Below are 24,453 nucleotides of genomic sequence, written 5' to 3'. Positions count from 1 at the left end.
AGCCATTGTCACGCATGCATCATAGCCTGTAAAAGTGAATTTGCTAAAGTATTATCCATGTTGGCATCTTGTGGGAGAAGGAGCCGGAGTCCATTTTCAATGAAAGTTACTCTGAACATTTGCCAATTCAGGATCCAGTTGGATTAATAAACCATGGAGGAATAATCACCCCCACCCCCACAGCTGTAGTGTGAACAGAAGCATGCAAAAAGATGCCACATTCACAGCCAACAAGGCAATCCTATCTCTGATGTGACTCTGGAAGAAGGGTCAAATATCTCAGGGAAGAAAGACAGAGGCACTCCTCCCCAGCAGCAATATGTGAATATATATATATGTTTGTTTCTCTATATGACATCAACAACATTGTGGCGGTGACACTTTGCATTTAGGCAAACCCCATGGTATGTATTTAAACCATAATTTATTTAGGTCTGCATACAGTAATCAAAAGGAAATGCTAATCGTAATCCAGCAGCCAAAATATATCTTGCGCCCTTTACCCAACTGCAAACAGCAGTTTTGATAAATAGCTATCTCGCCGGCAAAACTATGTTAGCAATTGCTCTTTGCTATGCTAACCGCGTTTAACAGGCCTTGGTGCATGAATTGTAGGATGCAGCCTGGCTGTTAAATGAAATAGTTTTGACTGGATTTATGCTCCCGAAAAAACTGGCTAGATAAGGCTTGAACCGTCTCAGAGAAGCTCAACACCGGCTAGTGCAAAGAAGCTTCTTGCAAAACCATGTGTTGATGAGCCAAATAAGAGAACAACAGGAAAAATATAAAATATATAATTTATTATTACAATTTGTGCATCTATAATGTATCCCAAACTGTACTTTAATACAGTTGACCACTACGGATTTTGATTGAGTTTATATTCCCATTGTTGTCATTATTTCTGCTGTTAATAACCAAATACTGACTTAAATAATCACTGAAATGGATAAAGGAATCATCAGTCATGCTCCTGTGTCTGCAATAGTTTAAGTGGTCTTCCTCGTTAATTTTTTATAAATTCATGGCTACCACACAGTCAACAATGCGTAAATTATGAAAATTAACTTGACTTTTCCCCTCTCTCATGACAAACTCATCATTCTGCTCCACATGTGACTCACATGCAAGTGAGCTCTTTGACAACTATTGTCTTTCAAGAGATGGCATCTTGCTCCATTCACTGCTCAAAGCTCAAACACATGATTCAATTAGTTGCTATGGTTGCTGGGAATGTGCAACATGAAATGCATGCAGTAAATATCTTACTGAAGGCATGTTTATGCATGATGAGTTTGTTGGACATGGTGAAATATCACGGGTCAAGTACTTAGTATCTATCAAACACAGGCCTATCCATTCGTTGTGCACGCACATGCAAACGCAATTAATAAAAACACAGATGGCAACACGCAAACTACCCAACAATCAAAGCAATAAATAAGTTATGCACCTGAATAAAGACATACTCCATAAACCCCCCAAAAAAAGAATGTACAGAGACTGAACATTAAAAAGATATTTACTGTATGTACACACATCCACATACTCCCTTAAACTCTCATACTATTTCTGGAGCAGAGAGAGACAATTATATGAGCATTTCAAGCTTTACATGCTCACACAGAAGGTAAAAGAAGCTTAGATTCATACTTACTGTTAAGCATTGCATATTCTCGGGGCGATTGGTCTCGGGGGCAGCACCATGGTTTGACAGCACAGCCTCTGAAATGTAGACAAAGGAATCACGGGCTGAGACAGTGCCTTTGGAGCACATTTCTCTCTGTGCCAACGCAAAACAGCCTTCTGGATGCACAAAAATAAAGTCCTCAAATAGTTCTGAGAGTCCATAAAAGTGACTCGGAAAGATAACAACAAGCAATTAGGGCAACATTTGTCCGTAGCAGCCTTTCGCTGGGCTGGAATTCAAACTTCCGAGCGCACATAAAAGGCAAAAAACAAACGTCCAGCCGAGTCGAGGAAAATCCCATAAGATGCGAGGATCCAACAAAACTGCCCAAGAGAGTAGTGGAAGTGAGAACAAGTGAGAGGGAGGGAAGGAGGGAGGGGTGAAGAAGAGAAAAGGAACTCCTCTCTTACTCTATTATCCGTCCGTCACACAGGGCTCCTGGGAAGTTGCTATGGTTACAGGGACTCACGCCTCAGTGTCCTTTTAACTATTGCTCATAAAGGCAGCATTCAGCTTTGGGCCACAATGCACATCTCCCTCTCTTTCTCTCTCTCTCTCTCTCTCTCTCTCTCTCTCTCTCTCTTTCTCTTTCTCTCTCTTGCTTTCTACATTTCCTTCTGTTGACATAGTTCACTTAATATATAAATCTTTCCTTCTCATTTTCTTCTCTGTCTCTCAGACTTCTCAAACAGAAACCCCACTGTTCCCCCTCCAACCACTACCTCTTTCTGCTTGGGGTTCCTGTCCTTCCTCTTATCCCTCTCTTTTCTATACTTGTCCATCCCACATACCTTCATCACAATAGGAGAGAGATTGTCCGAACCCAGACTGTGAAATGTTATTTTCCAAACCCTGCCAACCAAGTCAAAAACGCCCCAGCATGAGTCAAAGAGAGTAAGTGGATAAGTACCCTTCTGTTAACCTCACAAAAAGCAATAATCACAATATATACACACACATATTTTTGAAATGTCTACTTAAGTAGTTATCTTAACACAGCATTACAGTGTGAAAATATTATTAAAAACACCATCTATTATGCCTGTATTGCTGACTGAAATGGAAGCTTCAAGATGTCTGGAAAATTATTGTATTCCTTTGAATAGAAGTTATAACACAACTTTGAAGGCCCGCACAAAGCTTGACAGTAATAATATCAGCGTCAGTCATCCTGCTAATGCCCAAAGCCAACACACAGTATGTTTTCATCCAAGGGACGAAGTGACGAAGTCCTAGCAGCCGTCGTAATTACGACTCGTCCATTGGGAGCCGAGGAGGAAGTTGGGTTACGTTGTTATCGAGCCAACAAGTCAGTATAAGGAGGTCGGGGTGGTTGGGTGCGTCAACAAAATGTAGGGCTATGCCACGGGAGACTGGTGTTCATTTCCCTTGTTTCTTTTATCTATGATAAAAGTCAAATTTGTTGTTTATTTTTTCACCCTATCAAAGTCGTGTTTTTTTGTGTTGGAACCAAACGAAACCTTATTGCTGTCAGAGTCATTTTTAAAATAAGTAATTTGCTAAATTTTTGGTAGAAAAAAACAGATTTTAAATAAAAAAATTAAAAGCTGAAAGGTGAACACAAACAAACTTTCCCAAACTCTGAGAGACTGCAACCATAACCGTACAAAGGCGATATTTTAGATACACTGATTAATTCAGACAATATAATCATATATGTATTATGAGCATGAAAACAATATTGAATGTTTTTAATATCACGGTTATCACCAATACCAGTATATCGGGACATCACTAATCTAAATTGACATCATTCTGCACAGATAAAGTGAGTATATAAGGTCAAACATCCAACAATAAGTAAAAAACATTTTTGAGAAGAGGATTTTTGAGGCGTAAAAATGCATCTAGTCTACTGAAGAAAAGAAAATCGAGCATCTAACATTTTAGACACAGTTGCTACTTTTCTCTGTAACCCTCCACCGTAGTTTAACCCCTGAGTAAAGGCACCAATCCCATAGTTGTAGTTGCCATGGTAAGCCAAAGGCTTTATAATAAAAAAAAGGGATTTTGGCATGTGTGGATCTGAAACCTCCAGGGGTCAAGCAGAATAGAGGATCTAACCTGGCTGGCATCAAGCCCAGGATGGGACTCTTTTGTGTGGGGAAGACATCAGTAACTCTGGGCATAAGAGGGGAGAGACACGGAGCAGCTGGCAACGAGAAACATCCAGCATGACTGACATAAAGATGGGGGAGAGAAAGGGGGACAATAAGAGATGGAAATAGTGGACAGTGGGAAAAGTATACACAAGAGAGATTCAGGGAATGAGAAATAAAGGAATGAGTAAGAAAGTGAGAAGATAAAAAAAAAGACAGACAATGAAACTAGACGGGGGCAGAAAATGAAGACGTACAAAAGGGACGAGTAAAGGATAGAAATACAAATACTTGACAATCTTCTGCAGTTGAGTCAGCCAGTCTCAGATCTGCCAGAACATAAAAAAGCCCTTGACTCTGGCCGAGTCCCTCATTGCAGCACTCGCTCACTTGACACCCAGTCCTTCTTTTCACCTCCTGTCGCCCACAAACAAATATACACTTAATGGAGAGGGTGGAAAAGCCAAGATGGGAGGAGATTGCCTCCATTTTACCGTTTGGGCCTCTTAAGATCACCTCAGGCATCATCAATTCAGTGTTTTAATAACCTAACAAATTATATTAGGAAACTAATGCAAAAAAGTACAAGTATAGCCAAATCTATACTAAATGTAAATAATTACTTTCAACCTTTTATCAACAAAAATGATCTACAGTATATCAAGTTCAAGTTTATTTAGTCATTTTAACCATGAAATATAAAGCTCACTGAAATATTGTAGAATTTGAGCAAGATGTTATAAGAAAAACATGCAACAAGAAAGTAATAAGAGATCTTACTTTAGATTAAAATAAAGATACATAAATTCACATGTGATTCAATATTCTGCTGATACATCTGAATAAATACCTAAACTAAATCAAAATGACATTTGAGATATGCTGTGTGAGTTGAAAATACTCCTACCATGACTATGTTTGTATCTTTTCTGAGCAGTTATGGACTGGTTTAGACTGGCCTGGAAAACATCAACTCAGTAATTATGCCAGAGTAATAATGTTAACATGTAAGCCTGTATATTGTTCAAAATCATATTTGATTACTATCTAAAAATTCACATTGACTGTTTCTGGCTAAATTCCCAACATGTCGCTCAGGATACAAGTCAAGTCAAGTTAAGTCAAGTAAAAAAGAAAAAAAGGTGCATTTACATTGTGTGCCTCACCATCGAGACCAGTACAAATATACTGAGTGCATTTACTCCTTAATGGAAAGTAGCTTTTTTATTATTTTTGAATTATGCATTTTAACCTAACCCGCTTCACTGCCTTTGTTGTCATATTTATGTCTGTCTTGGCGTCTTACTACCTACTGACAATCAGTAGGATTGGCAGGCTGTAAATGGATAATGCACAACCTTGTCTGAGAAATTACATTTATTTCCAACCTTTTACTGCCAGAATGTACTATCTTACAATGTAGTATCCTCTCATTGTAACTAAAACATTATGAAACCTATGTATTGTTATGTTAAGGCACTGGCACTTGGTTAAGGTTCTCAAACCATTGACACACTTCTGTAAATGACATAAATGGCAGAAACGGTGTTTTTTTTTTGTTGACAAATTGATCCTGAAGAAAAAAATGACGTGAAAATGGGTGCTGCAGCCTAAAATATTGAATCCACCTCACTTCTTTGATCAGGTTGTCCATTATTGTACTCGGTGTTACAGTTATAGTTTGTTCTGTCATCCTCTTGCCACCTTTGCATTTTGTTAATTCTATTTTGTTTAGTTCAACTAGGTTGCAAAGTGACATTTGTACATTTATTTTCCAGATGCAGTTGTTTAACACTGCCTCACATTCAGAAAAGAAGTTAGTCTGTAGTCAAACAGGACAATTATGTGTCGATCAAATTTAATCAAATACTCCTCATCATAAATGCATTTACTTTATGGGAATACTGATGAAGATGATCCCTGTAGGCCTTCTGAATAATCCAATGAAATCAACAAGGCAAACCACTCATTAGTTTTAATTAAATTATCACCAAGGCATTTTGATAGATTTTATTAAATCTTTTTTTACCACCCTGCCCTCTCTGAGACAAAAGTCATGCCCTTAACCAGTGGACTGACTGAGCAACATTGAGGCTGATGTTCTTTTCACTGTGAATGCTGAGTCACTAGCTCGTGAAATGCTTATTGAGAGAGGGGGTTGTGCATGCAAGTGATTTCATCTGGCAGCTAACAGAGTTATATCGTTCTTTGTCAGAATCATCTTGACAGAAAACAGCTATTGGATGTTATGAACACGACTATGCTGTTTTTTTCTTAAGACTGAGGAGGAACAACTGCATTGACCAACAGCATGTGTTAGTGAAATCAGATGGTATGGCAGATGTGTACATGACAGGTTTTGAAGGATTTTAGCCATACTATGAGTATATAGCCACTAGTGGTCCCCAGAGAACGTATCCTGCTGACTTTGATGATCCTCAATGAGGTTGACTTTTAAATTCTTTACTGAAATATCTCAACAATAACTAGATGGTTTGCTTTGAAACACAGTACAGACATGTACAGTATGGTCTCCAGAGGATGAATTATCATATATTTTCATCATCTATTCAAGATTTTGTGCAAGACTTTGGTTTGAGACTGGGTACTTGGATACAATCACCATCAGTCTCAGCTTTACTTTGTATTTAGTGCTAATTAGTAAATGTTAGCATGCTAACACGCTAAACTAAGATGGAGAACATTGTGATCATTACTTCAGCTAAATACCAACTTTATCAGCATTATCATTGGTGGCATGAAAAAATAACAGGAACAATTTACTATCTAAACACCGCCTCAAATACAGTAAAATAAATCAACAAAGCTCTGACAGTCTCAACAAAAACTGAATATATTAAGCATCAATAAAATTCAATCCCTTTTATGTCATGATAATGAGAGCACAGAACTAGGACATTCATGCATATTGTAATACAAACATCCAGCTGTGGATGCACAGGTAATGTAGTGTGCATTTTCACCAAATAAGGTTTGATCTTGAGAGGAATGCATTTTTTGTATGCATTGTTTATCTGCATCCCACCAGCCTAAATCTGAATATAGAGGAAGTATGAGAGATGTTTATGCCGTGGCTCTGCCCGCCTTCATGCCACATTGAACAAGACAATTCTGGATAGCCGGACAGTCGTGATTGACACATTTCATTTCCTGTTTGTCTCGAGCGAGGCAGAACAGCTAGAAAGGATTATGTCTGCTGTCTGTTGACTCAAAGTGTTGCATGATTGTCCCTGATAGATTGTAAAAAGGATTGGAAGAGAACAAGCATATAAATACTCTGTGATAGAATTTCATATCCAGCCTAAATTGTACCTACAAATTCATCAAAACAGCAACTTCAAACACCACCAGTTCATCAGGATCAGGATTGTTTATAAGCAGAAATCGTTGCAATACTATGCCACTCTTTACTTTCAATGCTGGAAGCACAATACAACTGTAAAGAAAATAAACCAATCTTTACATGGAAAGAAATGAGCCATGGTACTTCAAAATATAGATTAGTGTATTTCTTCAAGGCAATTTATGAATTATATTACCTATTTATTTTGTATCAACCTTTACACAATATTGACAACATGACGATAGTAAAATTCCCTTAAGTATGAGAAAATAAGGTAGAACATATCTCACAGTATTAATGTTCTTGGCGTGAGAAGGATCGGTCACACAGAACCGCCGTCATGTGCTGTGGCACACGATGAGAATACATCGGCAGAAAAGACACTCTTGAAGTGGCAGAATGGGAACATGGTCGTTTTCCAGAGTGTGCCCCTTATTGGCAGCCACACACACACACACCCTCCAGTCGTGTCCACTTTGTTCCGCCTACCTTCTGCAGGCTCAGTATGTGTCTGCCCATCAGGAAATCTATTCCAATTTACTTTGTGTCCATGACGACTTTAAGCCGTCTCGGCGCATTGCCTCTGTCCCCCTAACATGTTGAAAGTGTCCACCCACTGCAGATTAAAGACTATGCTGTGCAGAGATTTAGTGTGTGATGCAAAGTTTGGGTTGTAGAAGTGGTTCTCTTCTTGCTTGTCTGAGACTGGCTAGTCCCACACCCCCATTCACCAATCTAGTGGTAAACATGTCCCGGTCTACATTCTTTTTCAGGTCATCATCTATGATCACTGAAACATTTCCTGCATTTATTGAGCATTCACAACAACTCAATAATATATCAGTTTCTGTCAACTAAAGAGGGACTTCTTTGGTTTCGACTATGGTCAGCTGGGCGTGATGATGAGGTCAAATCAGCCACAATGACAGAAACCGCCACTGTGTGTGCTCAGGGCACATACAGTGGCGGTATAGAATGATATGCTGTTAACATATTTTCTCTTTGAATATGCAGCTCATGTGAGACTGATTATAGTTTACAAAAATTCTGATAAGTTGAGTCTGACCTTTTACTGCAGGAGGCTCCTTGTGCCGGTTCTGGTCTCAGTTGTCTTGTTTGAGCAAAGTATAACCTAGTTACTGACTGACTTAAATGATTTAAACACTGATGGTCCACCCACACAAGTCTCGGTCTGATTAAACCTCATCTGAGGATTGTGTAGGCGTGGTCACACACAGCTTGACTGACATCTGTCTGACCCTCCTATCAGCTATGTTGTGTCAATTAGGGTTGGAAAGATTACGCTCATCATGAGCCTTTCTAACCCGAAATAACCAAAGCAGCTACATTATTTACACATATGCATTTCCTGCTGTGACATGTCAAAAGGTCTTTAGCCATTGTTATTTTATTTTTTTAATTATTTTTTTAAAGCAGGGTTGGTAATCTTCTTAAAAAACATTTTTTATATTTTTGATGAAATTCTCATTACATCCTGAAAGCCGTCAATGAATCAAATGCTCTGTCAAAGTTCTCTGTGGCTGTCGCAGGACTGTAATACGCCTGTCCAATCATTTTATTCAGCCGAATGTAATGACTTGACAGGATGCCTGCTGTACACTCATTGCTTTTCAATAGTCTTCCAGCTGCGATCAACAGCTGTGAGCACTAACAATCTCCATGTTTGTTGCATTTATAATGAAAATATTCTGGGAGTGGCATTAGAGGGAGGCCTAAAGGGACAGGCTGTCTTGGCGACTTTTTGCTAGATGTACCAACTTTTGGTGCTTGCGCTGCTACTTTCATTGGAAAAGAGTTGGCAACACTGGGCTGGGTGATCATTTTCAAAATCTAGCGTGCTCTTTTGTACTTTCTCAAGATGACCAGCACTAGCTTTAAGAGAGAAAGGTATTTTAACAAGAAATAAGTTTGTTCAAGCTTAGTATATTGTTCAAGTCAGATAAATAAAATCAGCCTCCACATCTCCATGTCCATTTCCAACTCCTTCCATGTAAATTAATCACATCGTGTTTATTTTAATCTGCTGATTTAAAGGCATGCCATCTGGAAGAGCCTAGCAGTGTTTATGAGTGTGTGTACAGTACGTCTGGACTATATCCATCTATTGTGAAAAGGGAAACAAGTGTGCGTACAATGCAGCAGATGACACACTTTTTAAGCACGAGCCCAATGGGTGCTGTGCTATTTTTGCTTTCACGCACATGCAGACCATCTGACCCACATCGTAAGCTTGTTTGAGGGAGATGCATTAGCCATGGTCAAAAACTCCCACACGTACATGTCACTGTGGGTCAGTTGTCTCCACTGACACATTACGCAAGCCAAAAACACAGAGCTAATAGAGTTCTTCAAACACTCTTGCTTTTTTTCACATAAAAATAAAAAATACAGTCTATGTGCTTGTGCACAAGCATGCACAGATGGGAAATAACATACCTACCGGTAAGCTCCAAACAATAACCCTTTCAACCAGGATCAAACCCAATTAATAAAGAGAAAAGGTGTGTGTTTTTTGTATCTTCACTGATATGTGATGAATCAAATACACAACCACCAGATTTATTCTGCTGCTTAAACTATTCGATGCAATTGGGGTAAAAAAACTCACAGTAACACAAACAATTGGATTTCTGCCGTTACAAGAGAAGAGCCAGGAAGGATGAGCAAAATAACCTGTTCTAGATCAAATGTGCAGTTGCAAGTACAACAACAAAAAATAAATGAATATATTAATCAAATGTGGACTGTGTGGTCTTAAACCAGGCACCATTTTTTAACATGTCAACAAAACAGATTTGCTATCCACAAGATAGTCAGTGAGTCAGCATTCAGTCAATTTATTCTCCATCACTATTTTAGTAATCTACACAAGCTATACATTTTCATTCTAGACACCTAGTCTGTGTATACCACCATCCATATATTCTGTATTGTTAGTAGTACTAATGGCAGAACAGTACTTGTGTGTGTACATTCTAACTGTAGTTTAGGATAGGCTTCTACCACTACATAATACAAAAATGTGTTCTGACAATCAACACTAATTGCCCTGTCACTCCTCATCTCAGATATGTTGTTTGGCTGCCACTCATGCCTCTCAACTCATGGTAAGCAAAGTTAAGATGGCAGCCTTTTTGTTGTATAACTACATTGTAATTAGCTGTCAGAGCTCAGCCGGTTTTGTTATGGAAGAGTCTGAAAAACGCAATAGGAAAGTCTGTCTGGTGTGACTCGTAACAACCTGATATTTATAGAGTGTATTTCTCTCTTTATGCTGTGCATTTGTGATGTAAGTATTAAAAGTAAAAATCTTTTAATTTTACCTGTCATGTCAAAAATACATTAAATTGATCTGTCGATGCATTTCAATCTGGCCTGTTTGCACATTACAATTCTTCCGATTGATGTCTTTCTAAATACTGAATGTCTGAAGCCAAACAGTGCACCTAAGAGTCTGTGCACATTACCATGGATTAATCTAGCAGACCGGTGAATAAATTCATTAATTATTAATTATTATTCTTTACCATTTACTTGATTAAACTTACCACCTTGGGTAATGTTTTCTTAGGAGGAAACTGATTAACAGCTAATAATCTAATTATCTTTCTTCATGCATTAAGGTAAAAAACATGTTCACATAATATGCTTCTACAACATGGTATTGGGGAGCCTTATATAATTAATTTAATTAGATTTAGCCATCTTACCCTCCTACTGTGTTGCCTGCTGAAAGAGTGCAGGCTGCACCTTTTTTAGCCAGGGCTGATGGTCAAATCAGTGCATACCACAATTCCGCTTTGTGCTGGACAAAAACAAAATACACAAACAAACCGACCAACAAATACATAAACAACTAACGCTCCTACTGGGGAGCTCATCCAAAGCACCAAAAGAGCACAAGTAAAAACAAAAAAACATTGTATACAAAATACGTTATTCAACCTTTACTGTCAGCAAATAAATACACATGTTATTGTACTTTTGGTGGAAAAATAACTTTTAAAATGTTCAGTTACAAATAAGATACCAAAATAATATCTATTAATTAAATTAAAACTCAACCTTAAACTCACGAAGGATGCTACATTTAAAACAATAGACCATCATTTTGTATTCATTTAAAGATTGCTGGTATGGCACCAGAGCTTGAGAGTAGTTAGAAAGAGTTAGGGCTTGATGACCAGCAGCAAAAATGATGAATTAGCTTTGAATCCAAAGCATTACAAGAACATGGTGAGCGTGCCAAGCTCTTAGTATGGTTTTACTGAGAGAGAGAGAGAGAGAGAGAGAGAGAGAGAGAGAGAGCGAGAGAGAGAGAGAGAGAGAAAGAGAGAGAGAGAGAATCAAGGACTGCGAAGGTTGGTAGCTAGTGATGGTAAAAGTGTTTCTTTTTGCATTCTGCCACAGCATAAAGTTGCATAAGAGGTTGACTGAGGACCACCAGATAAGTGACAAAATTGCCAGGTTACTAAAAAACTGTGACGTCTGAGAAAACATATTTTAAGAAGGAGAGCGTGAAATGTAAACGACTGGTAAAAGGTTCAAGGATATTCACAAACACACATGGGTAATCATTGTGAAAGAGATACACAAAATAAAGAGGGACAGACATATAGGGAGAGAGAGACACACACACACACACACACACACACACACACACACACAGTTGTATCGTAATGAATGGGATTTTGGTCATTGCGTTTCATGGTGCAGCAGTGCCTCCATGGCCTACATTCTGCCAGCTGGCAACAGTGCATGCATGAGTATGAACCCCCATCTCTCACACACACGCATGGATCAGATGAGACAGTAGTGGGGCAGTATTTCCATTGGGAAAGCTGAACATTTTTTACATCCATTAAAACAATTAAGCATACTGTTTTTTTGGTTTGTTTTTTAATTTCTTGCCATAAAATCCACTTTCTCAGCAACTGTGACTACAATTACTACACTTGTGTTATAGTTTTAAAAGCCTGTCAGCCCCCAGCGCCTGTTTAACCCTCAAGTGTAAGTCAGCATCCCCTCATGCGAGCCTTGTAATGGTTTCCTGCTGGCTGAGTCTTGAGTCCAATCTGATACCCCTGTTCCACTTCCATCCACAGAAGCATAAAACTAATTTTAAAGTTGCATGAAGCAGATTAGCCTAGTTCAGCCAAGCGGTGTAAACTGGAATGGGTAAGCTCACGTCTCATGATATAATTGTCATTCTCATAACCCAGAATGGAACTATGTGAATAAGCAAAGGAAAGTTAGTGGTACTGGGAATGGGAAGGGTATAAAAAAAAAAGATGTGCGTGTCACTGTGTGCTGATGTGAACGGTTTGTGCATAGATGTGTTCAAAAAGTTGGGGTCGTGCTGTAAGTAATCTACGGAATTGGGAAACTCCTGAAGGGGTCTTCCACTGAAAGCAACTGGGAAATATTCTGCTTGAAATTGAGAGATTAACAGCACACGCAGAGTGTAATAAAGAGATGAAAATGAATATCAGCAATAAAGAAAAGAAACAAAGATGGAAGAAGATAAGGAAGAAGACATGAGCAATACAAGGAATAAAGACAGGTGAAACAGTGAAGAAACGGAGGTAGAGAGTGCAACAGACATAAAAAAAGAGTCACATGTTCAAACAGCATTCGCAAAAGAAAACCATCCACTTCATGTTGTAAATTTGCTATTTTGCATTATGCATCTTCCAAAACACACTCATGTGCAGTGAGTACAGTCAAGTATGATAACACAAACACAGTACTCACCTAGTCTAGGCTGCCCTCATGGCTGGCACAGAGTAGCAAAACTCCAACACACAAACACCACCACCACCTCCACCAACGTGAAACTACGAGTGAGAGCAAACATAAGTAGTAAGAGAAGGAGCACTCGAAGGTGGAGAGAAGAAAAAATAGATTTCCAAACAACTGTGTGTGTGTGTTTGTGTGTGTGTGTGTTTGTGTATGTGTGTGTGTGTGTGTGTGTGTGTGTGTGTGTGTGTGTGTGTGTGTGTGTGTGTGTGTGTGTGTGTGTGTGTGTGTGTGTGTCTGAGTGAGTGAGTGTGTGTGTGTGTGTGTGAGTTGGGTGTGTGTGTGTGTGTGTGTCTGTGTGTGAAGGGAGATCCACTCCAACAGCAAACGGTATGATAGAGCTCCGTCTCGCTCTCTTTCTCTCTGGCAACTGTGACGCGTCAGGGTTTCGTCCAGACCCCTCCTTCCCCACCACTCTGTCTTTCCCTCATTCGCTCTCCCAATCCCTCTCTCTTTTCCTCTCCTAATCCCTCGCTTCCAGTCGCCCCACCTCCAGACCCAAAGACTGATAAAGACTTAGGACTGGCACACACAAACATGTGACAGTATGTATATGGAAAGTTGACTTTTTTCATGTTTGACCCTCACAAATTGCTGATTTGCCATTAGACTACTAGCATGTCCTTTTCCATTTTAATGCAATATTGTGGACACCATTATGTTCACTATTATGTTTATGTTCATCCTGCTTTCAAAGGATATATATTATATAGGTTATAATCTTACCGAGCATTTGATGACAACTTTCAATACTTCACATATTTGCATATTCATTACAGCAGACACATTTAATTAAGTTCAACTTAAGTCAGGGTTCCCATCCGATTCATTGATAATGATTAAGTTAACTTACCAGTGGAGTTGTAGTTGTGTTGTGTGGGCACTTTAAGGTGCTTCTTCTTCCCTAGCTCTTCCCCAAGTAGGTAGTACCATCCTTGAACCTCCTACAGCACACACACAAAGAGTGAGTGTGTGTGTGTGTGTGTGTGTGTGTGTGTGTGTGTGTGTGTGTGTGTGTGTGTGTGTGTGTGTGTGTGTGTGTCAAGTGCATGCACGAGTGTGCCTGACTTCCAGCTTAGGGATTCAAATTAATGAGAGCTATATCTAAAATTAAATTCTTTATGTGAGCATAAACATGTACAGAAAGAAACACACACACACACACACACACACACACACACACACACACACACACACACACACACACACACACACACACACAATGATGCAAGCACATACACACTTAATTTGCTTGCTCCTCCAGGGCTGCAAACACTGAACATACACACACTCACCACTCACAATGCTTTAGCTTATTCCAGCAGCTGATGCCTTCACTTCTGCACTTCTGCCCTGTGAGCCAGATGGTGTGTGTGTGTGTGTGTGTGTGTGTGTGTGTGTGTGTGTGTGTGTGTGTGTGTGTGTGTGTGTGTGTGTGTGTGTGTGCATGCATATGTGTGTATTCGCAACTACTGTACTGTACGTGTGTTACATAAAGTCATGTAGATTGGGGTCTGATTTTTTTATCCTGATGTTTGGGTACGGTCTTGCGAACAGGAAACCCTGTTTTAAGCTCTGTCGTTATTTTACTCTGTGTACACACACACACACACACACACACACACACACACACACACACACACACACACACACACAGAGCAAGCCTCCTCTTTTGTACTACATAATGTGATGCCATGGACAGTGACAATAATCTCCGTTTTAAAAGCATCTTATCTGAGTGGACAGATTTCTGCGGGCTGTGGAACAAGGGGGAGGACGAGTGGGAGACTTGTATAGAAGATGGGGGAGGGGAGGGCATATGTCCTGAAAGTCAGGGATAGATTTACGCCATCGTTCAATATTACTCTGCACATGTGACAGGGGGGGGAGAGATGTAAATCAGGAGGGAGACAGATGAGAGAGATTAAAAGAGAAAGCAGGAGATGAGAGAGAAGTAAAAAGCACAAAGTGACAAAAGGATGCAAACAAATGACAAGATGTGACACGCAAGCAGAGTAGGTAACAAAAATAACCAGAAAGCTCCAACGCTTCTGAAATAACACATTGGACAGAAAGGGGTGGGTTTGAAAGAAGGGCTGAATGAAAAACACAACAGAAAATAAGACCAGATGTGGTGGACAGAAATAACTCCATGTGACTCTAAGCTAAATCTCCCCTCGTTAGCATACTAAGCAAATTAAATATTAATTGAGATAAATAGAGGACGGAAGACATGAGACTAAACTAACTTCTTTTCGTTGTTTGTTTTCATCACTGACGTTGACGCTAATTGAAACTACAAAAAACACTTACTGTGGGAAGAGAGAACAATTTGCAGCTGTGTTCGTGTTTGTTTTTCCTCATTTTATTTCTAAACACCAAATTAAGAGTTGTATCTTAATTTCTCAGCCAGCCTGAGAAAAAAAGTACAAGAAATCCTGAAAGCTTATAGGTCAAATAGTCAAAACGATGATTTTAACACCAGAAGCAGAGATGTTGTTTTTTTTTACTGTACTTAGCTTCTTTTTTTCTGATTTGAACCCCAGGATATCATGTGTTTTGAACCAAGACATTCCTATTCTCTACTTCACAAAAAAACCTAATTGTAGGGTTCTTGGGGCAGAATGCTCCATTGATAAAGGGCTGATGAGTGCAATAACTGGCAAGTACAGAAACAGACAATTGGAGAGGTTTTCTCAACTGTGCTGTAACCACTCTAAATCCCAAATGTGGCCTGTAATACACAGATGCATGCAAAATGATGTAATAACACATAAATAATCAAGTGCTGGGGCATTACATACTAAACATTTGCAGTCGTTACTGCACTAACCACTAAAACATGTCTTTCTTTGTTTAAAGTTGTGAATATGTGGCAGACTGCAAGAAGAAAATGTACACATATGGAAAGGCAATGGAAAAAGCTTTGGATAAATTGGAGTTAATAATTAAATTGTGACAGGAAAGAACTATAAAAAGCAGCTATGGGGATAAACTGTACGTGGAGGAGAACCTATTCTAAGCCGAGGAGCAGCGCTGAACTCTTGGACCTCACATTCGTCTGCTATCACCTGGAACAGTTTGGGAGGAAAGACTACGGGCTGTGTTCTTCTATATTATGATGTAGGTGTGTGGGAGGAAGTGATGTCACCCTTTTTGTGTCTAGGGATGGCAATGCCTAATGGTAATGAGCTGTCAGTCTGTCCACCACTTTGTTCCTGACTGAAACATCTTGACAACTATTGGAGGAAATTTTGTTCAGACTTCCACGTCCACCTCTGGATTTATCATAATAACTTTGATGATCCCTTAACGTTTAATCTAGCTCCACCATCAGGTCAAAATGTCTATTTGACCAATCATTTATTTTTTGACTAAATAATGTAAATGACAAGTACATTTGGCAAGTGCTCTAAAATAGCCGTAGACTCATACTCTTGTTTTAGCATTTGGGAGTATTCAATGGTCACTTCAACAAGCCAAGCACAGAGGTCCAGTTATAAAACATGCAGTATGTGTGATGAGAACAGGACGTGCTGTGTTTTTGACAGCTCAAACACAGGCTGACAAAATGAAGCGACTTTGGGCTTTCTTCTCTTGTCATTGAAAAATACAAAGAGGGATTTGTCAGTGATATCAAAGGTCTCCCCAGATAAAATGTTCTAGTAAGATGCACTACATATTCATAATTCCCACATGTAATACATTTCCTTCATGGAAAGATTTACAGTATACAGTGTTCAAAATAAAATAAATAAAAAAATGTCCAAAATTCTCAATGTGCAACATCATCTGATCAACATACTGCATTTTTGCACTTGTACTATAATTATTTTAAATTACAACCTCAGTTCAGTAAAAGAAAGACATTCAAATAAGGAATGTATGTGTGTCCCAGAACATTTCAGCAGAGAGAGTGACTCAAACTGTGTTTTACTCCAGTGACTGGAGGCATCGATGCTGCACTGTAACACTCGTAACCCCAAAGTGTTTCCTCTCAACTATCGAGTTCACTGGAATTCATTCACACTGAACTAAACTCTTAGATTCATGGTCTAATGGATGGATGGATGGATGGATGGATGGATGGACACACACACACACACACACACACACACACACACACACACACACACACACACACACACACACACACACACACACACACACACACACGCAGAACAAGTGAAAGTTGAAAGGGAGCTGTGTATATCGTTGACAGAATGTCTTTATGCTCCTAATCTCTGTGTTTAAATTTACCTTGTCTGGATCCATAAGGGAGTGCACACCAAAGCTCATGCAACCCAGCAGCTCACTCATCCTGTTGATACAGAGAGAGAGGCACACAAAGAATGAATAAGTAGGATAAAAAAATCAATTGATACCCCGAAGTAAAGCCGATGTGTCTTCTAACTCAGGTCTGACATCTTAAATGTGTTTTCTTTATCCTCCAAAAGAGTTAAATCCCACAGACCACACTACAAATACAAACAAATCAATGTGATGGGTTTATAGTGTTTTTCATCTGAGTGTCAAATTTTGTCAAACATAAAATTGTCCCTCATTACCATACCGATGACCGACTTAATTAAAGAAGGTTGGACCCCTGGGTGAAATAGCTGCTGTTAGTGGCATAACATAACGAAGGAAGACAAAACTATAATACAAAGTTTAAAGGAGTAAAACGTGATACTTGTGCAATATATCTTATGAACGTGTCAACATACTGATATATATATCATAATATATTATCAGAGTAAGAGCAGAGTTATGGGAGTCTGTGCCAAGGGGGTTGTGATGTTTAATTATGCATAGATGAGAAAAACAGTTCTCGACAACCTCCCAGCTGGACAGGACTTATGCAGCTGTTGTTTTCAGGGCAAACTCACTGTCAGCACAAATGAACACCTGAAATGTTTCCTACTCAGTTCGCTCGACCAGAACTTCCAGCTCGTGCCTCTGTGAAGCTGTGGCCAAGTGGTGCTTTGAATTACAGCACGCTAATGGTTTCCAATGGCAAAGTTAACATGCTGATGTTAAGCAATGGTTTGCATATTCACATTGTATATTAGCATGATAGGATGCTGGATTAAAAGTTAAGAACCACCAAAGTATTACAAATGTGTCCTGAGGGGGACATGAATGTACCAGATTTCCAACCAATTGTTATTGAGACATTTCACTCAAAACCACAACCTCATCCAAATCCGTTATTAGATGTGCAATAATGTGAATTCTGGTTCATGTTAGGAATGTTCTGTCCTTCGGTGTACGAGATTGGATTTACTCAAAAGGTCGTGATCTCAATTTCCTTGAGCAACTCCACAACAAAGCTGTCAATAGAGTTGCTCAGGTCACTGCTGTTCATCTGAGGTGACAGACTGCTAGTGCTTAACCGATGCTTCCCTGGCTGATTGAAGAAGACTACAATTGTGTGACAGAACATTTTAAGAATCCATGGTTATGTGTGAAAAGGCTCTGTTGGGATTTTAAGTAGAGTGCTAAATACATGTGAATGCACCATGGCATTGGTTCTGAGAGGTTCTGTACAAAGAAAATGGGAGCATGTAAGAGTCTACCTCTTTAATGTTGTAGTTCATAGTTATTATTATAGCTATTGGCAGAAGAAGGAAAGAGTACCCACTGCTTTCAATAAATCAAGTTATTGGGAAAGCTACACATGGAATCTTATCTGCATTATAAAGGGACACAATAATATTCATAACAAACAGGCATACTTTTGCAGGAAAATATTCCAAAGGTGAATTACTATTGAAAACATTAATTCCTCCTGGCTTTTCCCATTTAATACCAAAGAACATTTTTGGTGAACAAGGCTTAATTGCTTACCAAAGATGAGTAAATCACTCTTAATCTGTGTCCCAGAAACTGTCCCAAAAAGGTCTTTAACTTTAAATTTATTCCATGATCTTAACTCAACCACTCACGTAAGCCTCTCCCTGTATACTTCACATCTGTATACGTCCTTTCTAATCATGCTGCATATGATGTTTTGTTTTTATACAACTGAAAACAGCAAGAATCATTAAAAGAAAATAAAGGGGACCACGGTGTTCTATGTTCAGGGCACAGAGCTTTGAACCATTAAATCATGTCTAAAATAGTGTCCGTCAGTATTTCTAGCACATAGCTTTGCTTTTCATCATCTGTCCTCTCAATACAACGCAGCACAAAACATTTGTGACTCATTCAACCATATGTCCCCCATCCCAGCAATGACCCTGTTTCAGCTTAAGTCTGGTGAGGCAGGCAGGCGAGAGTAACACATTCACTCTGCCAGATTCAGAAACAGCCACACAAAGAAACGCGCATACACACACACACACACACACACACACACAGTCAAACCCAGAGAAGCATGCAGCAGCATCAATTATAAAATGCTGTTGTACTGCTCTTGTGGGCCGCTTCAGCATGTGACAGCTTCTTCAATTTTAACATTTAAAATAAGAGTTGAAATGGAAAAGAATTTTCTTCATTATGAAAACATCATCAACATTCGCAGCAGGTACCTTGTTGTGGAGTCAGCGTTCCACATTGTGAAGAGCAGTCTCTTATGAAGCTCCGCCTTACTGAAAACAAGGGAACAAACATCTATTTTCACGCACTTGAGAGTATATCTGTGGCTAGCTAACAACTGAATCTTTGCACAAACATTTGTTCTGTGTCAGCAAAACTTGAAAAGCCCACAACCGAGAGTCAAAACCCGTTTATATATAAAGCAACGGTAAACATGCATTTATTACATATTCGTCACATCCAGTTATCTGTTCTTCAGATAACGTGATAGGAGGTGATATTGGGGAGGCTTCAGGAAATCTGAGCTCCACAAAGCTGCCTTTCACTAAGTACTCAACTGTCAAGACTTAAATTAAACTACACCAAACTATATTCATTTTTAACAAATTTTGAAACAGCTTGCAACATTGGACTACATTTTTAATGAATGTATAAATTGATTGCTTACAAGTAAAAGGTTTGTAAGAAGATGGGGTTCCTGCAGTGAGGAACCATCTGAGTCTTCTGTCTGTCACTAGGATCACCATTTGGGCACATGCCGATCTGAGGAGGACAGAAAAAAAGTACACACAATCTAGTCTCCACTTGTTTTGTCACAGTTCCCCAAAGATATTTTTTATAATTGCTTACAGTTGAACATACCTTCACATAAAAGTCACATGACCCCTGGCACTCCCCCACAATGCCCCTAGCCTCCAAAACTGCAAACACATACAAATAGAACTGAATACATTATGACTTTGTAGTTACATTCATTATGTATTAGCACATATCATATTCAGGTGGTGGGTCAAAATGTCACCAAGGCTCTGCTCCACGTAAAGCTTAGTGTGGCTCAGATTATTTGTGGTCTGCAATACATCTGAATGGTCTCACTATCGCTTCACAAACACACTCGGGTCTGCTCATGTCGACAATGTGTTATGAGTCCAGATGGTGTAAAATTGTGAACCAAATTTGGCATATTCACTAGGCAAGCTGCTTTAGTTGAGGGGAAAATGGGCTGCCATGACTAATATTATTTGTGTCACGACTCAAGAAATGCAGGCAGAGTTTAATGATATTAATACTGTCCCAATAAAAGTGGGCAGATCCAGGTTCAGGTTCTAATAACAAAAGCAGAAACACAAAGCAAGAAAAGAACATTGCAACTTTGACAAACTGGCAAGGGATGAGTGGAAAGTGGCTTGTTCAATAACTGCAGGTCTGATGAAGAAAGTGGGAACAGGTGAGCAGAGAAGGCCAGGTGACTGGGACTGGAGGTAAAATGGGTCATTGCAGGGCCAGAGGGAGTAGATGGATGTGTGAGTTTGGTGACTAGAGACAGGAGAAAAAGTCAGAGGGCATCAGGTGGACAGGAAGAGAAGAGCAGTGGATGGGTTTGAGGAAGCCGGTGGCTGCAGGGAGCGACAGAGAGGCAGAATGTGACAGCTTGCCTGATTAACATGAACTCAGCCATAGTTTTGTTTCTAGATTGAGGTATGTGCAGGAAGAGTAAGAGGATGTCTGACTGCTGAAATAACAATGAGTGAAAATGATTTGTAAGAAGCCATTAAGTATTTCCAATGACTGAGAACCCAAAAGGGAAATCAACATACTTTATAGAAATAGCTGCTCAAGTTGTGTGAGTAAGTCAGCATTTGATGCACTTTTTCTCTGGCTTCATCCTTGACAGAAAAGCTATTTTACTGTGGGCACTTTATCCTGAGCCAAAGCACAGCATCAAATGAGATTCCATCCTTGTAGTGTTTACTTCGGGAAAATGAGAATACATGACAGGGCTTTACAAGCTTCCCACACTGAACTAAGAGCCGTGAGGCATTATAAAGTCCAACGTTTTTGGTCTCAGGATATTTCAAAATAAAACCAAAATATAGAGATATAATTCCAATTTTGTATAGATCTCAGACTCTTCTTCAATAACATAAATGTACAATTGCAGAAACTGCATGCAATATACACACTAAGCTTTAAGTGCACTTTGACTCCAAGTCTATGATAAAGCTTTATTTATGGTGTCAAAACATAGATGACTCATGAATAGTTCAATGGTTATTGGTTTTACATACAAAAACAGCCTCCCTGTTCTGAAAAAATACATATTTCATAGTCATTTTGAGGACATAGTTGTTGTTTTTTTTATACCGAATTGTGTAATCAGAAAAAACAAACAAAAAAACATCCAGTTTGGCATCTGATGAGTAAATGGCCCTTCATTCAGAGAAATGACAGGGGCACAAAAGACCTGGGAGAGGAGATGGAGAATCACAAACAAAAGTAGGAGCATGTATGTGTATAAAAAATTCTTTTCTCATTAATGGCCGGCTGTCATGATTTGACAGGTGAGCTGCACTGTGCCATATTCAATATGTTGTACTTCATTCAAATAAACAGGGTACACAGTGTTTCTCTCTCTCTTTATAAACAACCTTGAAAGGAACTTACCGCTAACAACAAGTACTTCATGCTCCTGGATGATTGACAGCTTCAGCTGACCTATTGAACAAGAGAGAAGGAAGGTATGACGGGGTGACAAGTATCTGTTGAACGTAATGGTTTACATTAAATGGCTCGAGACGATTATCTGACAAAGATTGATTTTACGGGTGGTTTTGTGCTGGACTATTTCTTGGCTGCAGTGACTTCTGACTACATTTCGTCTCACTTTCAAAAACATAAACAACAAAATACCAACGATATTAGAAAACTGGCAGCAGAGGAAGCATGAGCGAACAGCTTTCAAAGTGCAACCGAAAAAGTTCATGCAGCCTCGAAGTTCAAGCAGCGTTTGTGCAGCGAGCTATACGTCTACTAAATCTGTGTGTGTGTGTGTGTGTGTGTGTGCGTGTGCGTGTGTGTGTTTGTTCACTGTCTATCATCTGTCAATTCTTCTCTCCCTCACTCACAAGTTGTCTGCCTGTTTCCCTCTTTCTCTCCTTTGCTCTGAGTCTCCTTAGCGCTGCTAACGGCTCTAGGAGACTTGTTAGCCATGTTGACATGGCCACTGCTAACATTGGTTGTGTGCTATTCTAAATGAATCCTGCTCATAAGAGCGCAGTCTAAAGCTAAAATGTGGGAGCCTCGTTGTGTGATAACGCTGCTGGCACTTCAGAGCTTGGGTACAAGGGATGTTTGTCGTTCCCACACTGAACTTGGCACGGCTGTGTGCTGCTGGCCAGCACAGAAGAACAAAGTGAGAACACGGATATCTTCCTGGTGCCTCTGAACCTTACGGTAGTTATGATGTAGTCTGAAAAATATCAAACACAATATGTATCAAACTGCAGTTCGAAGACAAACCAAATGGATGACGGTAAATGTAAACTGGCAAAACTGTTTCAGGACAGCTACTGAGACGATGCAAGTGAATACAGACTACTGTAGGTCCCAGGCTGGAGGAAAACAACAGACAATTATAACATACAGTGCATTTTGCGCAGAAGATAGATCAGTAAAGGCTGATCTGATTAATTGTAAACCATTGTAATCCATAATTAAACAAGGTGGTAGACTGACAAACCATCATACATTTTTATTATTGCTATTTCTGGTTTTGCATTTTGGAAATAGCTTTTTATTTTCACAAACACTACTTCTGCTCTTCAGCACCAATAGAATAGCAATGCACTAATATCGGGGATATTCCTTTCACTTTTAGTATTACATGGCCCAAAAAATGCAAGACAAATGTGCAAAGTGCTATTTGACTGTACTAAACTGTCGAGTCAAATTTAGTCAAATTCTTTCCGGCTTCTTGTCCTGCACTGCTGGGAAATTCACCTTGTTTAAGTGAACACAACATGCTTACAACATTGTTTAAGTGTTTAAAAGGTATTCATGTTTGCAGTTAACAAGCAGCAAGAGTGGGGTTTTATTGATTCTATAATGGTATTTCCTTCGTTCTTAAAACACTGCAGGTGAAACACTGAACGTACAGTCAATACATTGCTCCAATAGATGAATACATTAGCCTTATCTCTAACAGCTGACAAAAAGAAAGAAAAACATAATTGCCTTGGCGTAAATATTAGGATTTGTGGGGTGTTAACAATGGAAGATAAACATTGCAAAGGCTTTTGGCAGAGGAAGGAGTGAAGAGTAAGGAGGCACAAAAGGGAAGAGATCTGTCTTTTTAGAGAGCAAATGACCTGTAAGAGTTGAACACAGACATTTTGGAAGCAGAGATCAAAACTTGTGAGTAAGAGTGAATTAATGGGGCACGGCAGAGAAGGCAGCACTGTGGTGTCAATACATGCAAAACTGAAAACACCCCCACGACACACAACCACATGCAAATACACTCCAGCACACGTACAGTATGGATACACGACTACTGTGCACAGGGCTCTGACATGCTCTACCTCTGAATAAATCACTAGGATTTACGCGTGACTTCTCAATCTACTCTCATCAGAGACATTTCCATCAAGGAGTAAAGTTCAGCTGCCACGAGAAATTTAAAAAATATTGAGGATTCTTGGAGTTACGTAAAGAATCTGTAAAGACTGATGAGTTTGCCCTCTGAGCCAAATGTGTAATTTGTGATTTTGGACTACATGAATAATATTGACTTGACTTATAGCTATATTGTTACCAATATATTAAGGATCGTAAGCAAAAGTCCACTTCCCAACCATTGCCTCTCCAGAAATTCTCACTGAATTCACACACTGAATGTGGCAGAGGTGCCCTGCAGCAGATGCGTTGTTGTGCATGGCATAATTTAGAGCAGGAATGAATTTTAAATGCCTGGCTTGTGCAGGTGAAGGAAGGTCAAGAAGAAACAAGCTTTTGGTTTGAGGGAGATGCCAGCCTTACAAACGTTAGAGAGAACGTCCATAAGAGTCTATAATTAAAATAATGCAGCATAATGAAATGTCTAGAATGGGAAATTTTATGGGAGCAGTAAAAAAAAAAAA

At 39.3% G+C, this 24,453-nt stretch overlaps 1 protein-coding gene across 1 annotated transcript in view; it reads right to left on the bottom strand.

The window, feature by feature from the left end:
* Nucleotides 1–24,453, bottom strand: part of rgs3a (regulator of G protein signaling 3a) — a gene marked incomplete at its 5' end in the record, with an annotated part of 114,304 nt that overhangs the window by 85,048 nt on the left and 4,803 nt on the right. The window contains 7 exons of the mRNA XM_079235599.1: nucleotides 1,658–1,725; nucleotides 13,848–13,938; nucleotides 17,255–17,315; nucleotides 19,528–19,587; nucleotides 19,983–20,077; nucleotides 20,177–20,235; nucleotides 21,980–22,030. Of these exons, the coding sequence (XP_079091725.1) occupies nucleotides 1,658–1,725; nucleotides 13,848–13,938; nucleotides 17,255–17,315; nucleotides 19,528–19,587; nucleotides 19,983–20,077; nucleotides 20,177–20,235; nucleotides 21,980–22,030 (485 nt within the window). The remainder of the gene's footprint in view (nucleotides 1–1,657; nucleotides 1,726–13,847; nucleotides 13,939–17,254; nucleotides 17,316–19,527; nucleotides 19,588–19,982; nucleotides 20,078–20,176; nucleotides 20,236–21,979; nucleotides 22,031–24,453) is intronic.

Source organism: Taurulus bubalis (assembly GCF_910589615.1).
Source record: "Taurulus bubalis genome assembly, chromosome: 19".
Lineage (NCBI taxonomy): Eukaryota > Metazoa > Chordata > Actinopteri > Perciformes > Cottidae > Taurulus > Taurulus bubalis.
This window is presented reverse-complemented; position numbering and strand designations above follow the sequence as displayed.